The sequence below is a fragment of the Scardinius erythrophthalmus genome (assembly GCF_964197995.2).
Source record: "Scardinius erythrophthalmus genome assembly, chromosome: 20".
Taxonomy (NCBI): Eukaryota; Metazoa; Chordata; class Actinopteri; order Cypriniformes; family Leuciscidae; genus Scardinius; species Scardinius erythrophthalmus.
The window spans coordinates 5,061,974-5,082,781 of NC_138240.1; the positions used below are offsets into that span (position 1 = coordinate 5,061,974).

Consider the following 20,808-nt stretch of genomic DNA (forward strand, 5'->3'; position numbering starts at 1 on the left):
AAAAAAGTATTAAATACATATCTTTTTAAATTATAATCAGTTATATATATTTAAAACAATCATTATTTTTGCAGTTCCATTTGGTGCCACTAGAGATGTAAAAACATCAAACTTCACCATTAAGTTGCATGTTGCTTGAACAAAATAACATACTTGGTTTATCAAACCAACTCTATCTTTCTTAAAAAAGAAATGTTAATAATTTTGGATCTTGGGAAAATGCTGTCTGCGGTGGAAACCTCCAAACTTCTAGGAATGTGTTAGTCTTCATATGTTCCTTTCTCTTTTGTTTATTGTTGGTTTGTTTTTATTTTGGTCAAAGCTATTCATGTCTTGATGAGCAATAGACACTATTTAGACCTTTATTCTTAACTTACATGTGTCAGGACATGCAGATACTTCAGCTGATGCCATTTGGTCCCCATTGAGAAATGCCACACATGCATCTGTTTAGCACCATTATCTGAATCAGGATGACTTAGGGCGAAATTTAGGACTGCCAGATTTTGGTGCTCTCACTTTCTTTGATTATACATGGAGAAAATTACAGTTTTTGTATCATTTCAAGATGCAGATGAATGTAAAATAATTATGTTTTTTGCAGAAAATATGAGTGATGTTTGTCCATGCAAATCTCACTTCCACCATGTTAGGGTGTTGTAGTTTGTAGCCAGGGGTTGCTAGGGTGTTTGGAGTCTTTTTTAGCATGTTGCTATGCAGTTGCTAGGGCTTTCTGAGCGGTTGCTAGGTGGTTGCTCACTGACCCAAAAGAGCCAATCCCCAAGTCTCTATGATTTTCTGGTTTAGAAAAACCTGTTTTGACTGAGTGTAGTTGTCTTTTGATTGACCATTGTGTTCTCCGCATTTAGTTTTGCAGTTGAAAGCAAGATGTTTTCGGTGCAGTCCGGTGATGTGGAAACGCAGTGGTGTCCACACTTCCTCGTTAGTGTGGCATTAATTAACGGAGGCACGGAATAGTTGAGAACACGTCTGTCAAATACCATTGAGATCAGAGAGGTCGCAGAGAGTCCAGGGAGCAAAAAAACCTGCTGACCCCCAACCTCAGCGCTTTCTGCAAGAAGGAAAGATTCAGTACAGACCGTGTTCCCAGAGGAGACAATTCTGCAGTCCTGAGAAAAAAATTGCCATTCTGTTTCAGTTTGAAATTGTTGATGTTATGTGAAACATCAAGGTCATGATTGTAAGGATCAGAGAAAAAGACAAAAGAGGGGAAAAACAGAAAGAATGGTGTGCTGTCTGTTACAGCTTATCATGGCACAACCATTAATTCATTAACATTCATTATATATATATATAGTCATGTGAAAAAGAAAGGTCACCCTCTTTAAATTATATGGTTTCACATATCAGGACAATCATCTGGTCCTTAGCAGGTCTTAAAGTTAGGTAAAAACAACCTCAGATGAACAACAACACGTGACATACTACAGTGTGTCATTATTTATAACAAAACTAGGCCAAAATTGTGAAGCCATGTGTGACAAACTAAGTACACCCTTTTTTTTTAAATTAAGTAGCTGTCAAGTGCTGCTAATCATTCAGATGTGTGTTAACACAATGATCTTAGAGAAGCAATTGTTGCTGCCATCAATCTGGTAAGGTTAAGGCAATTTCCAAACAATCTGAAGTTATTCTACATTATTTCATTATTCTACAGTAGGGAAGATTATTCACAAGTGGAAAACATTCAAGACAGTTGCCAATCTTCCCAGGAGTGGACGTCCCAGCAAATTCACCCCAAGGTCAGACCGTGCACTGCTCAGAGAAACTGCAAAAAAACCAAGAACTACATCTGAGACTCTACAGGCCTTAGTTAACATGTTAAATGTGCATGTTCATGGCAGTACAATTAGAAAAAGACTGAACAAGTTTGGCTTGTTTGGAAGGGCTGCCAGGAGAAAGCCTCCAAAGCTGCAAACCACAAGACTTTTGGAACGATGTCTTTTGGACAGATGGGACCAAAGTGGAGATGTTTGCCCATAATGCACAGAAAACCAAACACATCATATCAGCCCAAACACCTCATAGGAACTGTCCATCACACTGATGGAGGGGTGATGTTTTGGGCTTGTTTTGCAGCCACAGGACCTGGACATCTTGAAGTCACTGAGTCCACCATGAACTCCTCTGTATACCAAAGTATTCTAGAGTCAGATGTGAGGCCATCTGTCAGACAGCTAAAGCTTGTCCGAAATTGGGTCATGCAACAGGACAATGATCCCAAGAACACCAGCAAATCTACACCAGAATGGCTGAAAAAGAAAAGAATCAAGGTTGTACTGGCCCAATTAAAGTCCAGACCTCAACCTGACTGAAATGTTGGGGCGGGACCTTAAGACAGCTGTGCATAAACAAATGTCCTCAAACCTCGAACTGAGCCAACTTTGTAAAGAAGAGAAGGCCAAAATTCCTCCACAATGATGTGAGAGACTGATAAAGTCATATAGAAAATGATTGCTAAAGGTGGTTCTACAAGCAATTAAATCATAGGGTGTACTCAGTTTGTCACCCATGGCGTCTCCATTTTGTCTTTATTTTTGTTAAATAAATAATGACACAGTGTAATATGTCACGTTGTTGCTCATCTGAGGTTGTACTTACCTAGTTTTAAGACCTGCTAAGGACCAGATGTTTTTTTACGTAATATGTCTAATACGACTAATACTTAAAACCAAAAATTCAAAGAGAGTGTACTTTCTTTTTCACATGACTGTATACACACACATGTATATCACAGAAATAAATAGCAAAATAAGTAAATAAGTAAATAAAACATAAAAATTATATTTTTGATCAAATAAATGTTGTCTTGGTGAGCATAAGAAACTTCTTTATATGCGTGAATGTGTGTATACAGAATATGAATATATATATATATATATTTGTTTATATATATAAACCAATCACAAGTCGCATGGGTATATGGCAATAGCCAACAATACATTGTATGGGTCAAAATGATCGATTTTTCTTTTATGCCAAAAATCATTAGGATATTAAGTAAAGTTTATGTTCCATGAAGGTATTTTGTAAATTTCCTACCCTAAATATATAAAACATTTATTTTTGAGAGTGATGCAACACAATCGCGAACATAAATGGACAATTTTAAAGGCGATTTTCTCAATGTTTCGATTTTTTTGCACCCTCAGATTCCAGATTTTTATATGCTAAAAAATATGCTACGAAATGCCACAAAAGTGTACAATATGATCCCTTTACATGTTAAGGATTAGGCAACACGTTTACAGAGAGAGAATAAGAGAGATGGTTAGAGGAATGAATGCGGGAAGGCTAAAAAATGGACAGACTGTGCTTTCATGAACATCTGAACAAAGTGATAATACAGGCTCCGACATGAGAGAGTGGAATGCTGGCAAACCTTGTGAGGACCGCAGAACATTTGTCATGACATTTGGTGAATCTCTCTCTCTCTCTCACTTACACACAAACACATGCACAGCTTGTCTAGTGCATATTTATAGTCCCTAAATTAATGCTGGTTTGCAAAACCTGAATTTATCCTAGATTTTTATATTTTACAAAGACGATGTGAGCAGTGTTTGGTTGTGCAGAAGTTCTTAACCTGATGAGTTGTGTGTGGTTGTCAGGGCGTTGCTATGTGGTTAGTACGGTGGCCTTAACACTCTACGTATGAGCAATAGTAATAGAGATATTTTCTTTAGCTAACACCACTAAAGAATATTGCTGTTTGAGCATGAAAAAGGTTTGCAAAGTTACAAAGCACAGAGTCACTCCAAAGTGAGTTATTCTATATATCAGTGCACACTGTTTCTGAACTCCCTGAAACGCCTCGATTGTTGTCGATTGAGTTTTCTTCCGGGAACGAACACGTCACAATATTCCTCAGTTAAATAATTCAAGGCATACACAAAATAAAAGAATCGAGGCCTAGTTGAGTTGCGTTAGAAGTGTGTTGAAACTTATGGTAAGTGGCGTGACATTTCTGAAATACACTCAAAGCGGTGGACCAATCACAACACACTGGTCTATCCGACCAATCAGAGCAGATTGTGTTTTTCGGAAGGAGGGGCTTCATAGAGACAGGAACTAAAAAGAATGTTACTGACAGACTGGGAAGGGAGGTGCTGCAACAATGGAGAATATGTGAAAAACTATGTGTTTTTGAACATTCAAACCTATTTTTTTTTAGCAGACCCCAAAATCAAAATGAAGACTCTTTCAATAGGGAAATGAGATCAACATATGCTGCTGTTATGAGAAATAACTTGGAATGGACCAATATTGTGAAAAGGGTTCATCAAAACATTTGGCGAATTAGGTGAACGCTACAGTGAAAGCTTCAAAATTGGCAAACGTTGCTGGAAGACTCGAGTAGTTCTTCAACATCTCCTCAATGCAGGGCACCAGCAGGATCAGGGATCTTATCAAGCTCAAACTGACAACAGCGTGACTCCATTAGCTGAAACCCAACACCAGGCAAACCGAGACAGGCGAAGACGTTGTGTTTGCTTTAGCAACATGCACATATTTGTGTTACGTTTATCGGCCCAGTCGCTTTTATTTGTCCTCCCTTGACCCTCGAGTGTGTGTGACGGGCACGATTAGGTCATGACAACACACAATACCTGCACTGTTCTATTGTTTTTTTTTTTAATTACGACGTGTGCTTCACTCGTCTGCTACCATTTTCTCCAAGTTATTTCCGCATAGGACTCTATTGATCCTTCTTTATGATTATAACCTTTTACATTTTTCAGAGACACCCATCATTCATGCGCTCTCAATGACAGAGCCGCTCCGGGCCGTCCGGAGAGAGCCGCCCATCTCATGCAGCCGAGATAATAACTACTTCCTGATGGTTGTGGTGCTTGAAAAACTGCATAGTGAAGAATAGATCACCACTGGGCGTTAAAGCTGAAAACATTTGTTTTTTTTTGAGGTTTATTTAGGTTGCGGACAGGAAACGGCGTGAGATGCAGTTTTTTAGGTTTTTCGACCTTTCTCCTCATTGTGTTCCTTGTTTACGGCTGATCCTAGGAAATGACTCGTGCCCTGTGAGAGTGTTTTTGTGCGTGAGGATTTCTGCCCGTATTGTTGTATAGGTCAGTCTGAGCCTCCCATTTCAGTTTCCCGCACTAGTTTCCTGCTTCATGAGCCACTTCCTGCACACCACAGTCCACTTCCTGTCCGGAGTTCCCACAGGCAATTCCATGTGAAATTGAAGGGGGAAAAATCAGATGTGAATGTGACTTGGGCCAACTAAACCATCTTGAAAGTGCAAATAAACTAAAAATAAAATCTCAAATTGACCTCATATATTTCTACTATTGAAACAGTGTTGTTTTAGTATCATTTTATAGTATAAGATTTATTTTTATGTTGAATTAGCTTTTATTTATTTATGATAAATAAATATTTATTCATAGTAATTATTTCCTTTTTATTATTTCTATTTAGATTTAATTTAATTTATTAATTTAATTTTAGTTAAACTTATTTTATTTTAAGTTGCCAAGACAGCATTTCTACTTTTCCTGTAGATTTTAAAGTTTATACATTTGTCTAAAATGTATAATTTATTTTATAAACAAAATATAAATAAATATTTATGTATTTATTATAAATAAATGAAAAAATAATTCAAAATAAAAAATACTATAATAAGATATAAATAATACTAAAATAACACAGCGATTTATTTCAATGAATGAAAATGATTTTTAATAGTAGTTTTAGTTAACAATAACAGCAATGTTCTGAAAGCTCTCATATCTTTTAATTTGTGCACCAGAGAAAGCTAAACAATCTTAGGTTTCCCTCCATTGATTTATATTTATGCATTTAGCAGACGCTTTTATCCAAAGCTTCTTAAAAAAAAGAAGAAAAGCAATTCGCCAAAGAGCCAACAATATTCATAATATACAACGGCAGGCTTATTAGACAACTAATAAACCTTGAAAAATCACACTGAAATCTCTTTAATATCTCAATTGTTTCTCATAGATTGAGACGTGTCTTTCTCTGATTGTTCTCATGTGAAAAAGACTTCTAGAGAAAGTCTCAATGTCTCAAACTGTGATCCGTTTGGCTAAGATACAAAAGCTTGCAATCAAAACACTCAAAATCTCACTATGAACTCATTTCTCATCAAATTCCTTGCTATCCATTTCATGCACATCAGTCACATCTCCTAAACCTTGCCTGTTCTATCAGTTATATAAGTGATTGATCTGATACTCTGTCTTCAAAGCCGTCTCTCAGTCAGACTCAGAGCTCTTGTTGTGTGTGGGGTGTCTCCAGTGTCTCACATGGTTTGTTTTGTGTTTCAGGGCATAAAGTTGGTGAAGTGTTGTGCAGCAGCACAGTGGCTCCCCCCTCAGGCCAGTCTCAGCACTGCAGCAACACCCAGCAGCTTCTGCTTCATGGCCACAAGTCCCAATCTCTGCAGTACATATGACTGTTACCCAACCGTGAGAAGGTAAGAAACGTGTGAGCTATTTACACGCTTGTCTGATTTGAGTAGAATCCAGCTAAGTCTTCTGCCGGAGACATTCGTCATTGTAATGTTCGGTTTGTTTTCTTGTCTCTCTGTAGGTAAACTAACAATCAGGAGGCAGTGAGGTGATGCAAAAGACGTATGACATGGAGGTCAAAAGTCACCTGATAACAGGCCCTGGTGAGCGCCTCCATGTGCCTGTGTGTGTTTGTTTGCTGTTTTTCTAAGAATTTTACTTTGCAAGTTGTTTGTCTGATGGGTGTGTGTGTGTGTGTGTGTGTGTGTGTGTGTGTGTGTTTTTGTCTGCTATTGTGGCGAACAAATATCCTCACAAACACCTTTTAAGGAGAACATCTTCATAAAGGGTCTAAATCTTATTAAATGTTTCATATTAGAAATGCAAGAAATTACATGCTTCACCTTTAAATATTATTTTATAAGTAAAAAGGACAAAAGCTGTCCAATTTGGGAAGGTTAAGGGTGCACACAGGATACCAGTAACCCATAATCACACTTTTTGACCAGTGCTTTTCAATGTCTTTCCCAGTCATTCTTCATTACTGGATAAGGATTTAAACTATTTAAGATTTAAGAACTACTTAAACTATGTAGGTTTTATTCTTTTCTAGCCTTTGAAATCACAATTTAAAAAAAAATTCAAGACTTTCTTGACTAGGGGAAAATTTAGGAACTTAACTTATAATATATATATAATATATATATATCATTTAAAATATAGTTCTTAAAATTAGAACCTTTACTCTAATTCTTTAAAAATAAATTACTACTTTTATTCAACATGGATGCATTAAATTTATCAAAAGTGACTGTAAATACATTTATAATGTATTTAAAAAAATGCTGTTCTTTTGAACTTTCTGTTAATCAAAGAATCCTGAAAAAACAACATTGATAATAACATCACGTGACACTGAAGACTGGAGCAATGATGCTGAAAATTCAAGAAAAAATTACATTTCAAAATATATTATAGACAGTTCTTTAAAATTTTTATATTACTGTATTTTTTATCAAATAAATGCAGCTTTGGTGAGCAAAAGAGACTTCTTTCAAAACCATAAAAATCATACCCACCCCAAACTTTTGAACGCTACTGACTGTAAAACAATTAAAATGAGTCAGTCTGAGGTAACATGACGTGTGTGTGTGTGTGTGTGTGTGTGTGTGTGTGTGTGTGTGTGTTTGCAGAGCTGCAGGACAGTAAGCAGCACGCGGAGCGGATGGTGGAGCTGCAGGAGCGTAGGAGAAGTCTGCAGTCGCTGCTCAACACTCGATTAGCAGAACTCAAACGTGTGTGTCTGCAGGAGGCGGTCAGTGTCTCATCGTTTTAAAGGCCAATTACATTCCTCAATTTAATTTGAATTGAGGGAACCAACAGGATGCAGAATTGACGTTCAAATTTGAATTGAATTAAGTAGATATTTAGAACTTGTTCTAGTTTCTTTGAAAGTTTAACACTATAAACGTTGTATTTCTCCCTGGCGTCACTGCTGAACCACACGGCTGCCAGATCATGTGACGCCGCAGAGATGCCGGCACAAGCCCATCTGATCTTTGCTCATACTTGTATCTCAACAAGCTTGGCATTTAAAATGATTTTTTTACACATGTAACTTCAGGTGTGTTTTTCATGATGTGCTTCATGTCTTAAAGGGATAGTTCACCCCAAGATTTTGTCATAATTTACTCACCCTCAAGTTATTCCAAACATGTATTTCTTTCTACTGCTGAACACAGAATAAGATATTTTGAAGAATGTTGGTAAGCAAACATTTGACGGCAGCCATCGACTTCCATAGTATGGGAAAAAAATACTATGGCTTTGGTTACCCACATTTACATGAGTAAATGATAACAGAATTTTCATTTTTTGGATGAAAAATCCATGTAAAGGAGTGGAAAAGAGGATTTTTCTTTCTCTTTTGAAATAATGTGCATAATGTGACACTCTAACATTCATAACGAAAAACTCCCTCCAGAGATTGCTTATGAAAATTAAGCTGATGTCATTCCAAAATTGTTGTGGTTATGATGTCGCATCCATGACCACATTAACAGTGTGTGCACACCAGCGTCTTACCAGAAATAGCATTATTTATTTCACATTCATAAATGCAAGCCAATCATAATTGAGCTCATGTACATATAGAACATATAGCAGCAAAACAGCCTGTTAAATTCTACAGATAAAATTAAATTTAAAAATAATTGAAGTAAAAATATAATTAAGTAAATGTTTTGTTTTTAATGTTTTAACAAAACATTAATATTCTGCAAAAGTAAACATGGCTGCTTTAATATATTAAAAATAATAATGAAACTTGTTCATGTTTGCTCGTCATACATTTTTTTTAGGAAATGACAGGTGAAGTTCCTCATGAGTATCCTCTGGAAACCGGAGAGAAAGTCCCTCATGTGCGACGCAGGGCGGGTCTGTCCCGCAGCAGTTCCAAACAAAACACGAAAAATGAGGTGCGTGGATTGGAGATGATATGGGTGGCCACTAATTTGATATTGGATACATGATGGATAAACATCATAAGTTGCTCAATGTTTGTGCTGGCTTAGGAAGAGGACGCCTCTCAGCGCAAGACAAAGAAAACTCTGTTCAGCGGCGCCCTCCGCAGGCACGCCGACTCAGAACAGCATCCTTCACACAGCAAGCGAACCGTTCACAGAGGATGCCACACAGGTGAGTTTGAAGAATATTCAGAGGAAATAAACACCATTTCATGCCTGAAATTTGTATTTGGGAATATTTTACTCATATATACAGAAAGATGTTTTAACGTTTTTGAAAGAAGCATCTTCTGCATTTATGTAATCAAAAATACAGTAAAAACAATAATATTGTGAAATATCATTACAAATTAAAATAAGTGTTTTCTATTATAATATATTTTAAATGTAATTTATTCCTGTGATGCAAAGCTGAATTTCCCCGTCTTCAGTCACATGATCCTTCTGATAATTATCAATGTTGAAAACAGTTGTGCTGCTTAATATTTTTTTAGAAACCATGATACATTTTGTTTCACGAATTTTTAATGAACAGAAATGTGCAAAGAACAGCATTAATTTGAAATATTTTTGTAATATAAATGTCTTTACTGTCAGGTTTGATCCCAAACTCTTGAATGGCATGGCCTAAAATTATTTGGACATTTAAACCACATTTAAAAAAAAATGTCATTAATCAAACAAGTATTCAAATAATTTTTGAGGTGACTTTATATATAATGATGTTTTTTTCTTTTTTTTCTTACTAAAGTATAGCATGTCAACTGCCCATTGAGAATGATCATTTTTTTTGTCCATTAAACCCGGTAAACACATACAAATTGATTATTTATTCTAGCTGCTCAACTAATTGACAAATCGATAATATTTGTCTCTGCTTGGTCCATGATCAAACTGAGCGAACCAGCTGTGATAAAACTGACATACAGTAATGATTATAGATTAGCCTGAGCTAATGTCTGATTGAACTGTGCTGAGATAACAGAGACTGGTTAACAGATCAAACTAAAGACTCAGAGATCAGTTTCAAGATAACAAAGGTTAAAGCTAATCATATTAACCATTATTCTGATATTACAGTACATGTGGTGCTCAACTCATGTAAATGTGGTAAATTATCTGATCAGATTTGGCTTGTGAGAGACAGGACGAAGAGTGGTTTACAACGGATCAGACCAGTTTAGTGTCAGACTGGTGGTCTGGCTTTGGGCCGTGGGAACAGTTGATTATGCTTGCATGTTTGTGTATGTGGTATAAATTTAGAAGGTAAAGTTGTCTCTTGTGTGCTAACATGGAAAACTGTCCACCTTAAATGAGATGCACTGACGTTGTGCAAAAGGAACTGTTGAGTAACCGGCCTGTTTCCGGCCATTATTACTAAAATGATGATGCAAGTTCAGTAAAAAAAATTAACAAACACACACTTATGTAGCTTTCTGAATGAAGCCAAATTATAGACGTATTGTTTTCATATGAAACTATTAACTATTGACTACCCTTAACCATACCTCCCCAAAATCTTTTTGCATTTTTAAGGTAAAAAATTTAAATGCATTTTTATTCTGTTTTTGGTTTTGTTTATTGCGACAATTGAATCTTTCTCTTTTACATAGGTCCCACTTTATATTAAGTGGCTTTAAGTACTATGTACTTACATTGACATTAATAATTTGATACAATGGACTTATTGTGTACCTACATGTTTTTACATTGTATTTATATTTAAAAATTCCTGCATGTAATTACAGCTGTAATTAATTTATGCAATTACATTTGTAATTACACTACCCTTACACCTTAACTCACCCTTAAACCTACCCAATCCACCACACCTGTCCCTAACCTTACCCGTATCACACCTCAATAGCAGCAAAAGTGTTTTACAATACAACATGAACACATTAAATACATTATACTTATTTTTTGATGTAAGTACATAGTACTTAAAGCCACTTAATATAAAGTGGGACCTTTACATATAATTGTCACATTAGTGTCAAACCTTTTTAAATAATAAATTGTTAAAAATGCAAGTTAAAATCATTAATACATATCTCCACAATTTTATAAATATATAGAAAAATATAAATATAGATTTTTTTTAGAAAAATATTACTTTTATCCACATTTTTAGCTTTGATGACATCTAGAAGAAAGGTTTTGTCAGATTTAGCTGACATTTTTTTCTTCATGTCTAGCACATAAAATGACCATTGGACAATATTACACCCTCGTCCATTATCAGCAGCATAGAGCCAATACAGTGTGTTAATGTGACTTCATGTAATGTGTGTATAAGTTCAGTTATAATGTGTGAATGTTTATATCCTCAGATAACGCTGTGAAGTCAGAGAGCAGCTCCACGTCAGATTCCACCAATCAGGACACTGGTGAGTTATGGCACGGATCAGTGCTTTACATTAGCAGGATAATGAATGTGAGAGATAAGGAGCACTATTACAATGGCAGGATGAGTTTAGAGGATGGAGAGTCCCGCGGGGGTCATTAGAGTCCTCACATCAATGAGTCAAAAAGCCTGTTATTAACACTCACTAAACTAATCCTCTCCCTGAGGCATTTTTGATTCTCACACATTCTCTCTCTCTCTCTCTCTCTCTCTCTCTCTCTCTCTCTCTCTCTCTCTCTCTCTCTCTCTCTCTCTATCAATTTTCAATTCCGATTAAGAAATGTGATTAAATTATTTATATACAATATTGCCAAAGCATCAGTGCAAATAACACCAACAAAAATGACAGGAAAAAGTTGTCAATAATTGTAACAAAGACTAAACAAATTAGTTAATATTTGGGTTGTTATGAATCGATTACAGCAAAATTCATTTCTGAATGCCATACCCTCAAAAAATAAGCACAATCAATGACTTAGTCACTATATTAACTAATTTGTTTGGTAAATTATTTATATACAATATTGCCAAAGCATCAGTGCAAATGACAACAAAAAAATGACAGGAAAAAGTTGTCAATAATTGTAATAAAGACTAAACAAATTAGTTAATAATTCAGTTAATAATAAGTCATTGATTGTGCTTATTTTCTGAGGGTATGGCAATCAGATACATAACAACCCTCCTTTATTCGCACTTGTGTATGTTCAGTGGCCCCCAAAATTATTAAGACACTTAAGACACACTTAAAAATATGAAAATGTCATTTAATGAGATATTTGATACAAATATCAAACCAACTGCGCAAATATAGCTTGTGCAGCATTTGAGCGCAGATCACACTTGCTTTGTTTTGTTATTTAATTAAATTAAATGATAAGAACTTCTTTGTTACACACATTAACCTCTTCAAGATTGCGGTCTGTAATAAAGAAGAAGAAGAAGAAATTAATACTTTTATTCAGCAAAGATGCATTAAATTGATCAAAATTGACAGTAAAGACATTAAAAAGATTTCTATTTCAAATAAATGCTGTTCTTTTGAACTTTCTAATTATAAAAGAATCCTGAAAAAAAGAGTACCACGGTTTCCACAAAAACTATATTGCAAATCAGCATGTTAAAAGGATTTCTGAAGGATCATGTGACACTGAAGACTGGAATTTATTCGTCAGAGGAATAAATTGCATTTTAAAGTATATTCTAATAGAAAACTGATATTTTAAATTGAATAAATATTTCACAATATTACTATATTTTTGATCAAATAAATGCAGCCTTGGTGAGCATAAGAGACTCTTTCAGAAATCATACCGACCCCAGACCTTTGAACGGTTGTATGTCTTAAAAGTGTATAACTGTGAATTATAAAGTTGGTTTCTGTCTCAACCTCTCAAGTCTCTCTCTCTCTCTCTCTCTCTTTCTCTCTCTCTCTCTCTCTCTCCTTCAGAAGACGCCTCTGACAGCCTGTCACCCTCACGTCCCCGGCTGGTCTCGGGGAGTCCAGACAACAGGTTCTCTCGAAAACTCTCCCCCGTGGAGATCTATTACGAGATAAAAACTCGCCGCAACTCTGTGGCCAGCTCAGCCAGGTACTCGCTCAGCACAATTTGCTTTCGTGCTCAGCATGAGAGAGTAGGAACAGCTGGTTTTACACTTTATGTAGATCCAAAGGTGAATCAGCATTGAAAAGCTGATCTGGAATAACTTGATTTAGACGGTAAAAAATGTATGTGGTTTGGAATTAAAAGCTGATTCTAGAACAAAGGCTCTTTACTACTCATGTATATTTTGGCAAATATCTAAAAGACATTGTAAATTGTAACCCCAGCTGTAACTATATTCATCATGTGACTATTAAAATATCACTGTATAATAAAAAATACACAAAATATTGCACTTTATTTAATAGTATGTGTACTTGCATGTACTTATAGTGTACTTACCTAAGAAAATAATGGGTAATATGAGGTAACTACATGGGTTAAGGTTAGGTTTAGGTGTAGGTTCAGGGTTAGTACCTAGTTATTACCTAGTTATTGTAATTACTGTAATAAGTACATAGGAACAGGATTGTAAAATAAAGTGCTACCAAAATAATAAAGCTACGATTTAGAATCATAACATAACTTCTTCATCAGTTTTAGAAATAGGTCTTTGTCACCATATAACATAGATCAGGTTTGTTAACTGTGTGCTGCTAGATTTATAACAAGAAGATGTAACTAGACTTTGTTTTTTTCCCAGCCCGAGTCACACTCTTCCAAGAAGTGTGTCGAATCTGGAAGGTAGAAGTGTACCAGCAACTCCGCTCTTGTCCCGCAACGGAATAACAGGAGTGCACATCAGGTTACAAATGCACAAAACACACATGCACAAACGTAGGTTAAAACACTGCGCAGATCAGCTTGCATGCTGACAATAAAGCTAATTATAGTTAAAATGGCCTGAATTGATAATGGCACAAACATTTTGATTAAATTACTTATTTGCAATAAGGTGTAATGAAGTAATGGATGTCTAAGGAGGTTGAGCGTAAAGCCCCATTATTTCCCACTCAATTCAATTACAGATACAGAGCAGCTTGTTGTGCCGCAGTGCCTGGAGATACTGATATCAGCATGTTTGGAAACTGATGTGTTGTGTGGCTGTCATTTCATCAGAGAGACGCTTGGGTAGCTTAAGGGATAGTCCACCCAAAAATGAAAACTCTGTCATTATTAACTCAACAAATCTGTATGCATTTCTTTCTTCAAAAAAAGATAATTTTGAAGAATGTTGGTTTCGGTTCTACTGACTTCCATTGTATTTTTTGTCCGTATTATGGAAGTCAGTGGGAATTAAAAGTGTTTGGTTACTAACATTCTTCAGAATATCTTCTCTTATGTTCCGCAGAGCAAAGAAAGTCATATTGGTTTGGAACGACATGAGGGTGTTTACCTAAAAAATGAAAATTATCCCATAATTTACTCACCCTCAAGCCATCCTAGGTGTATTTGACTTTCTTCTTTCTGCCGAACACAATCGGAAAAAATATCCTGGCTCTTCCAAACTTTATAATGGGAGTGAATTGTACCTTATTTTTTAAAGCCCAAAAAAGCTCATCCATCCATCATAAAAGTAATCCATACGGCTCCAGACAGTTGATAAAGGCCTTCTGAAGCGAAGCGATGCATTTTTGTAAGAAAAATATCCATAGTTATAACTTTATGAATTATAATCATGGGCTTCCAATTACTGCCATATGCGAGTAAAGTTCCGGCGGGAGAGTGACCTCTGACCGGTTATGCAGTAATTACACTCCCATTATAAAGTTAGGAAGAGCCAGGATATTTTTTAATAAAACTCTGTTTGTGTTTGGCTGAAAGAAGAAAGTCATTTACACCTAGGATGGCTTAAGGGTGAGTAAAATATGGGATAATTTTTAGTTTTTAAGGTAACATTGTTTTTGACAGACCTAAAAATACATAGAATTTCTTTTTTTAAATTATGACATTAAATGACTTTACTGTCACTTTTGAGCAATTTAATGCATCCTTGCTGAATAAAAGTAGTCAATTATAAAAAAATAAAAAATAAAAAAAATAATCATACTGGCCCCAAACTTTTAAATGGTAGTGAATGTATTTGAATGTGTTGTTTGTGTGCGCAGGTCAGAATCATCTAGCGGCACTGCTGCCGTGAAGCAGTGGTCAGACAATCCCGAGGCGTCCCAGCAGGTGCCTCTGCAGTCTCAGGAGGGGTCCTACGAGCAAGGGCACAGGCGAAGCAATAGCTCCGAGACGTTACTCGACCGGCACGCCTCTGCGCTGGAGGATGGAGGTCAAAGGTTAGGCATGCCTGTTCGAAACGGCCCGTACAAGAGCTCAGAAGCAATCATGGACACAACTTTAAAACAGGCACAGCGGAGCAGCCCCGAACGGCAGGTAAACGGACACAGCGAACTGGCCCGCGTTCGCTCGGCTGTGGGAGGTCGAGGAACGAACGGAGGTGGCGGTTACAATGAGATCCTCATAGATTATGTGTGGGGGAAACAGCAGAAGATGCAAGCTCAGCAAAGACTGCAGGTCCAAAGCAGCGCAAAAACCCGGCCGTGGGCCGAAGGTCCCAATGCTCCACCCCCTCCCTACAGGAACGGCTTCCCCCAATCGCAGCAGCTTATCCTGGGCAACGGCCCTCCGGCCTACAGCCCGCTAATGCTGAGAGGGAAGCCCGGCGAGCCTCGGAGGGTCAAAGTGACGCGCACCAAATCCTGCGGGCCGTTCGTTCCCTCGCAGCAGCACCAGCAAGAGTCCATCCTGCTCTCTGCCTACACTGAAACCAACACCGCCAATGGCACCGCCGTTAATGCACTGCATAACCAGCACATAGACCACCCTCACAGACCACCACACTACCCAACCGAGTCATCCGCACCCACGACCCCCGACGACCCCACACGCAGCCTGCACAAGGCCTTGGCGCTGGAGGGCTTGAGAGACTGGTATCTGAGGAACGCGCTGGGACAGGCGCCCAATGGAGGGAAGGGCAAAGAGGGGACGCAGACTCAGCGCAGGCGTACCACGTCCTCTCTACACACCTCGCAACCCCATCCTCCCCTAAAACACCAGCCACAGTCCTTTCAAACGGACACATCCTATCCGCAGATGCCTCAGTCGGCCACGTTTCATGGCCACCCTCTACACGGCAGGTAATTGCAGACTGAATTACAATCTAAATTCATATGATACACGAACCATCAGTCAAGAAACCCTTGTTTTCGAAAAGGTAAATATATATATTATTAGGTATCATGACTTTTACGGCATTTATTTATCTTGGTCAATGTTCTTTTCTGCATTTACTAATGCATTTTCACAAAGTTTTTGAATGTATTTTTATTATAGTTGTTAAACAATGTAAAATATTTAAAATGTTAATTTAAAAAAATATACTAAGTTTTTTATGTTTTTGAAAAAAGTCTCTTATGCTCTCCAAGGCTGCGTTTATTTTATTAAAAATTAAATAAAAACAGCAATACTGTGAAAATATTATTACAAATTAAAATAACTGTTTTCTATTTTGATATATTTTAAAATGGAATTTATTCCTGTGTTGCAAAGCTGAATTTTCAGCATCATTACTCCAGTCTTCAGTGTCACATGATCATTTTCTGCATTTTCACATTTCAAGCTGTACAAATTAACAGTTAGTTCAATTGAATGAATTATAGTATTTTTTCATTATAGTATTTTTTTTCCCATATTTATTATGTTACCATTCAAAAGTTTAGGGTTGGTAAGATTTTTTTTTATGTTTTTGAAAGAAGTCTCTTATGCTCATCAAGGCCAGACAGTAAAATGGTAAGAAATATGACACATGGTAAAATATTATTACACTTTAACATTTTCTATTTGAATATATTTTAAAATGTAATTTAATCCCGTGCAAGAAAGTTCAAAAGAATAGCATTTTTGAAAGATTAAAATCTTTACTGTCACTTTTGATCAGTTTAATGCATCCTTGCTGAATACGATTTTTTTTATTAAACAACCCAAACAAACAAAATTTTAATGACCCCAAATTTTAATATTATATTTTATATACATTTGAAATATTTCCTTTTCTTAGGTGTTTATCACACCTCATTGATTTTGTCGCCTCTTCTTTCTTCTTCCCTATAGGTCGATGGAGCTTTCATTGTACCAAGATACCTTTTCATCTACAATGCAGGAGATGACACTTAAAGAGACCAGTAATGACAGACCCACGCCAGGCACGCTGGTCTGACACGCAAACAAACATCTCCCCCACACACACTCATGCAAACACAAAGAGACTACAGCAAACACCAGCTTACCTGTGTATGGAATGGCAGACTGAGAGAATGCCATAGTGGACTTTTAAAGAGACTTTTTGCTTCCTTTCAGCAGTTAGAATGAAATAATTCTGACAGAAATCAGCCTATCATCCTTGTAATACTAATATATGCTAAGCTACCACTGACATGGGACAAACACTTATACTAAAGGCCGTTTTCAGCATGAGATCAAGCTGTCGTCTAGTTTCACATCATTTCTGGGTTCCTGTAGACTAAAATTTCCCTTTTAATCAGCAAAAGGTTAGTCAGAGAAAAAAGACAAACTGTCACCATATTTCTATTAGTAAACAACAAAGTTAATTCTATCACACTATTTCCAGCCTTGGTTTAGATTTGCCACTATAAAAGAAGTTTTTGTTCGCTGATGAGACCTTCCAAAAGTAGTACTGGACATTTGAGGCCCTCTGAAAACAAATCAGGATCTTGTTTTATGAAAATATTTCTATGCAAATTACAATCAGGAAGACTGTGCTTAGACTAAATTCATACCTTTTTTGTCATTTTGAGTAGCAATTTTAAAATGTGCAGGAGAAAAAAACAAACCAAATCTTAAACTTTGATGGACTGTTAAAGAGTCAGTGACTCGGTATTTCATGAAATTTATAATTCTGTTAGTATCTTTATTACTAATGTAAAAGAGTATACATGTTGTGCTCATTCAGGATGATGACATTTAATGGGATAGTTCACCTAACAATGAAAATTGTCGTTTACTCTCCCTCAAGTTGTTCCAAACCTGTATGAGTTTATTTGTTCTGTTGAACACAAAAGAAGAATGTTGGTAACCAAACAATTGCCAGTCCCCATTGACTTCCATAGCATGAAAAAAAATACTATGTAAGTCAATGGGGACCAGAAACTGTTTGGTAACCAACATTCTCCAAAAAATCTTCATACTTACATACTTCATACATACTCATACAGGTTTAGAACAGCTTGAGTGTGAGTACATTTTCATTTTTGGGTGAACTACTGTATGCCTTTAAGAATGGCACAAAGGTCGCTGTGCGGCTCAAACAACAAATTTATCTGTATCACATGTATTTATGATGGTTTATATTTCCTCAGGCTGTAATTACCAGTATTACTATATACAATCATCAAATTTGCAGGAAGAATTAAGTCAAATTAAAATTTGATGTATTAAAAAATTGCATTTCTTCAGAAATGAAGCCAGAATGAAAGAGTGAATCTCATGAAACCTGTCAAGAACACATTTCACTCCAAAATCAAAAGAACTATTAATATTTTAAAGCAACTCTTTTAGGTCCATTAAGATTAGCATTATGACATTATTTTCTTTGACAATAAAGCATAAACCCAATTCTCATTACTGTAATAGAAGAAAATAATCATGGATTTAAGGATCATCATAGTATTTTATTGCGCTGGATTTGTGCTGATTTAAAAAACAGGACAGGATGAATTTTAATTACAGAAATGAAAATTTAATGGGAGTGATCATTGAGAATAATGAGAAACATCCGGATGCATTAGTAATGAGAATGTGGGAGGGAAACGTGCTTAATGTTCCCCAAAAAACATGGGTCTTAAAAATAGAGTTCCTTTCCTTTAGAGACAATATTATTTTGAAAAATACATTGATGTTGGGGTGAAATATGACTGTTTCCATGAGACTCTCCCTAATACTATCAGGTTTTTTATAACAACGACCACTAGGAGGAGCCCTGTGATCTGTTTTCATGGGTTCTGGATCCATTCAAATCACCAGCACCCACTGCAGAAGCATGCAAAGCGTCCTGCCAGGTGCAGTGCTTGTCGCAAGAATCACCAGCTTCTTGTGTACAGCGCCTTAATTGCAATTGTCCATTGTTTTTTCTATCGGAATGACTGCAGATGTCAATATTTACTGTATCTCTCAGTAATTAGATTGCATGAAATGAAAAGGATTAATTAACCAAATCGGGACACCGTAATTGAGCCAAGAAATTGGCAAGAATTTTCCAGCACCCTCCTTTAGAATTTATTTGATGAATTGTGATACTCAGAATGTGGCATTGCCTACTAATGCCAGGATGCCAACCTTGGACCATTGTGCCTAGCAAATGCGGCGGGGAAGACTTTACTAAGCTCCATGTAACAAATGTGTATTTCTCATAGCCAGTTTGAATAAAGAATTCGGCTCTACCACCAGATTTTATTCTCCCTTTAGGAATGAAAAACAAAAACCACTAAAACAGGCATTTGGATTGCTGGCTAATCCATTCAAATAGATGTAGTCTGCTATGTTCCTATAGTGTTAGTGCTCCCTTCTGGGAAAACAAAACAACAAACCTTGATGTACCAATGCATGCGGGTGTCTGTGCTTCTTTATTCCCTCTAAAAATTGTCTATTGTTCCCTGATATTTTTTCGGTTCATCGTATTATCAGTGACAGCATTATGTAGGCTAGGCCTTGAAAAGCTTCTTCATGTCAGATGCCTTCACCTGAATATCTCTGTAGAATATAAAGCTGAGAGTTGAACTTACTGAAGCAATGGAAACCCTTGACACCAAATGCTGCCTCAGGACTACACTGAAAGCTGCTGTCCATTTCAAATCAACACCACTCATGCATGGAAGTGTCACTAATAGAAACTTTTAAAAGCATTTTTTCACTAAAAACAGACTTTAACACAAGTGACCAGTGAGAAGATCGCCGAATGTTTATGATGCTTGTAAAACCTTGCTGAGGACATTTAAGGTCATCTATGTCAAATGTTTTTATCATTTTGAAAGAAATATGATTATTTCTGTTGATAACATAGAAGCTATAAGATAATGATCTAAAGGATGAAGAATATGAAGGATAACAGCCTTTTATTTTTGATTAAAGACTTGATAAACTGATAACACTGAAGGCAAATAAAACCAATGAAGTTTCTGTTTTGCTTCATCGTGGTACCAAATGCTAAGACTTTATAAAGATGTTCCCTCCATGTTTCTATTGGAGATTGTATTTTCCCTGCTCCAGTTTTAAAAATCCTTATCGAAATCCTCTTTAATCACTATTTTCCTGATCACGTGTTATATGACTTTTGGAAGAAACTTCTCCAGACTGTATATAATTAGCTGTTTTCCCCTTGGTTTTCAACATTTTCTATCTCTATTAAAAAAAAAAAAATAATCAAATGAAAAAACCAAGAATGTACAAAGTTTGTTTTTAATAAAGTGTTTTTTGGTCAGATGCAGTAATCTGTGTTTTTTAATCAGCCTGTAGACTACTAACTGATTGATGGGCCTAACTAATGAAAGAAATTAAGTTTTAATTCTTATCAACAACTAAACCATACGACTGAGTATTAATTAATGATGTAATATCACGATTGATAGTGATTGTGGTGTTTTGATTAGCCTACAGTTGTACAGTTTTTGATAGATAGATAGATAGATAGATAGATAGATAGATAGATAGATAGATAGATAGATAGATATAGATAGATAGATAGCCTACTACAAAAACAATTTACTGTATCTTGCAGCAGTAAAACTAACAGC

At 36.3% G+C, this 20,808-nt stretch overlaps 1 protein-coding gene across 2 annotated transcripts in view; it reads left to right on the top strand.

The window, feature by feature from the left end:
• ccdc120a (coiled-coil domain containing 120a) overlaps nucleotides 1-20,503 on the top strand; it is a 32,739-nt gene extending 12,236 nt beyond the window's left edge. Inside the window, exons 2-11 of one of the 2 annotated variants that reach the window (XM_081350038.1) lie at nucleotides 6,336-6,484; nucleotides 6,601-6,682; nucleotides 7,712-7,833; nucleotides 8,879-8,995; nucleotides 9,092-9,215; nucleotides 11,377-11,433; nucleotides 12,901-13,042; nucleotides 13,698-13,799; nucleotides 15,103-16,140; nucleotides 17,114-20,503. In XM_081350038.1, coding sequence (XP_081206164.1) covers nucleotides 6,631-6,682; nucleotides 7,712-7,833; nucleotides 8,879-8,995; nucleotides 9,092-9,215; nucleotides 11,377-11,433; nucleotides 12,901-13,042; nucleotides 13,698-13,799; nucleotides 15,103-16,140; nucleotides 17,114-17,219 — 1,860 coding nt within the window. In that variant the 5' untranslated portion in view covers nucleotides 6,336-6,484; nucleotides 6,601-6,630 and the 3' untranslated portion in view covers nucleotides 17,220-20,503. The remainder of the gene's footprint in view (nucleotides 1-6,335; nucleotides 6,485-6,600; nucleotides 6,683-7,711; nucleotides 7,834-8,878; nucleotides 8,996-9,091; nucleotides 9,216-11,376; nucleotides 11,434-12,900; nucleotides 13,043-13,697; nucleotides 13,800-15,102; nucleotides 16,141-17,113) is intronic. The other variant, XM_081350037.1, reaches the window with a different exon arrangement.
• Nucleotides 20,504-20,808: the final 305 nt, after the last annotated feature.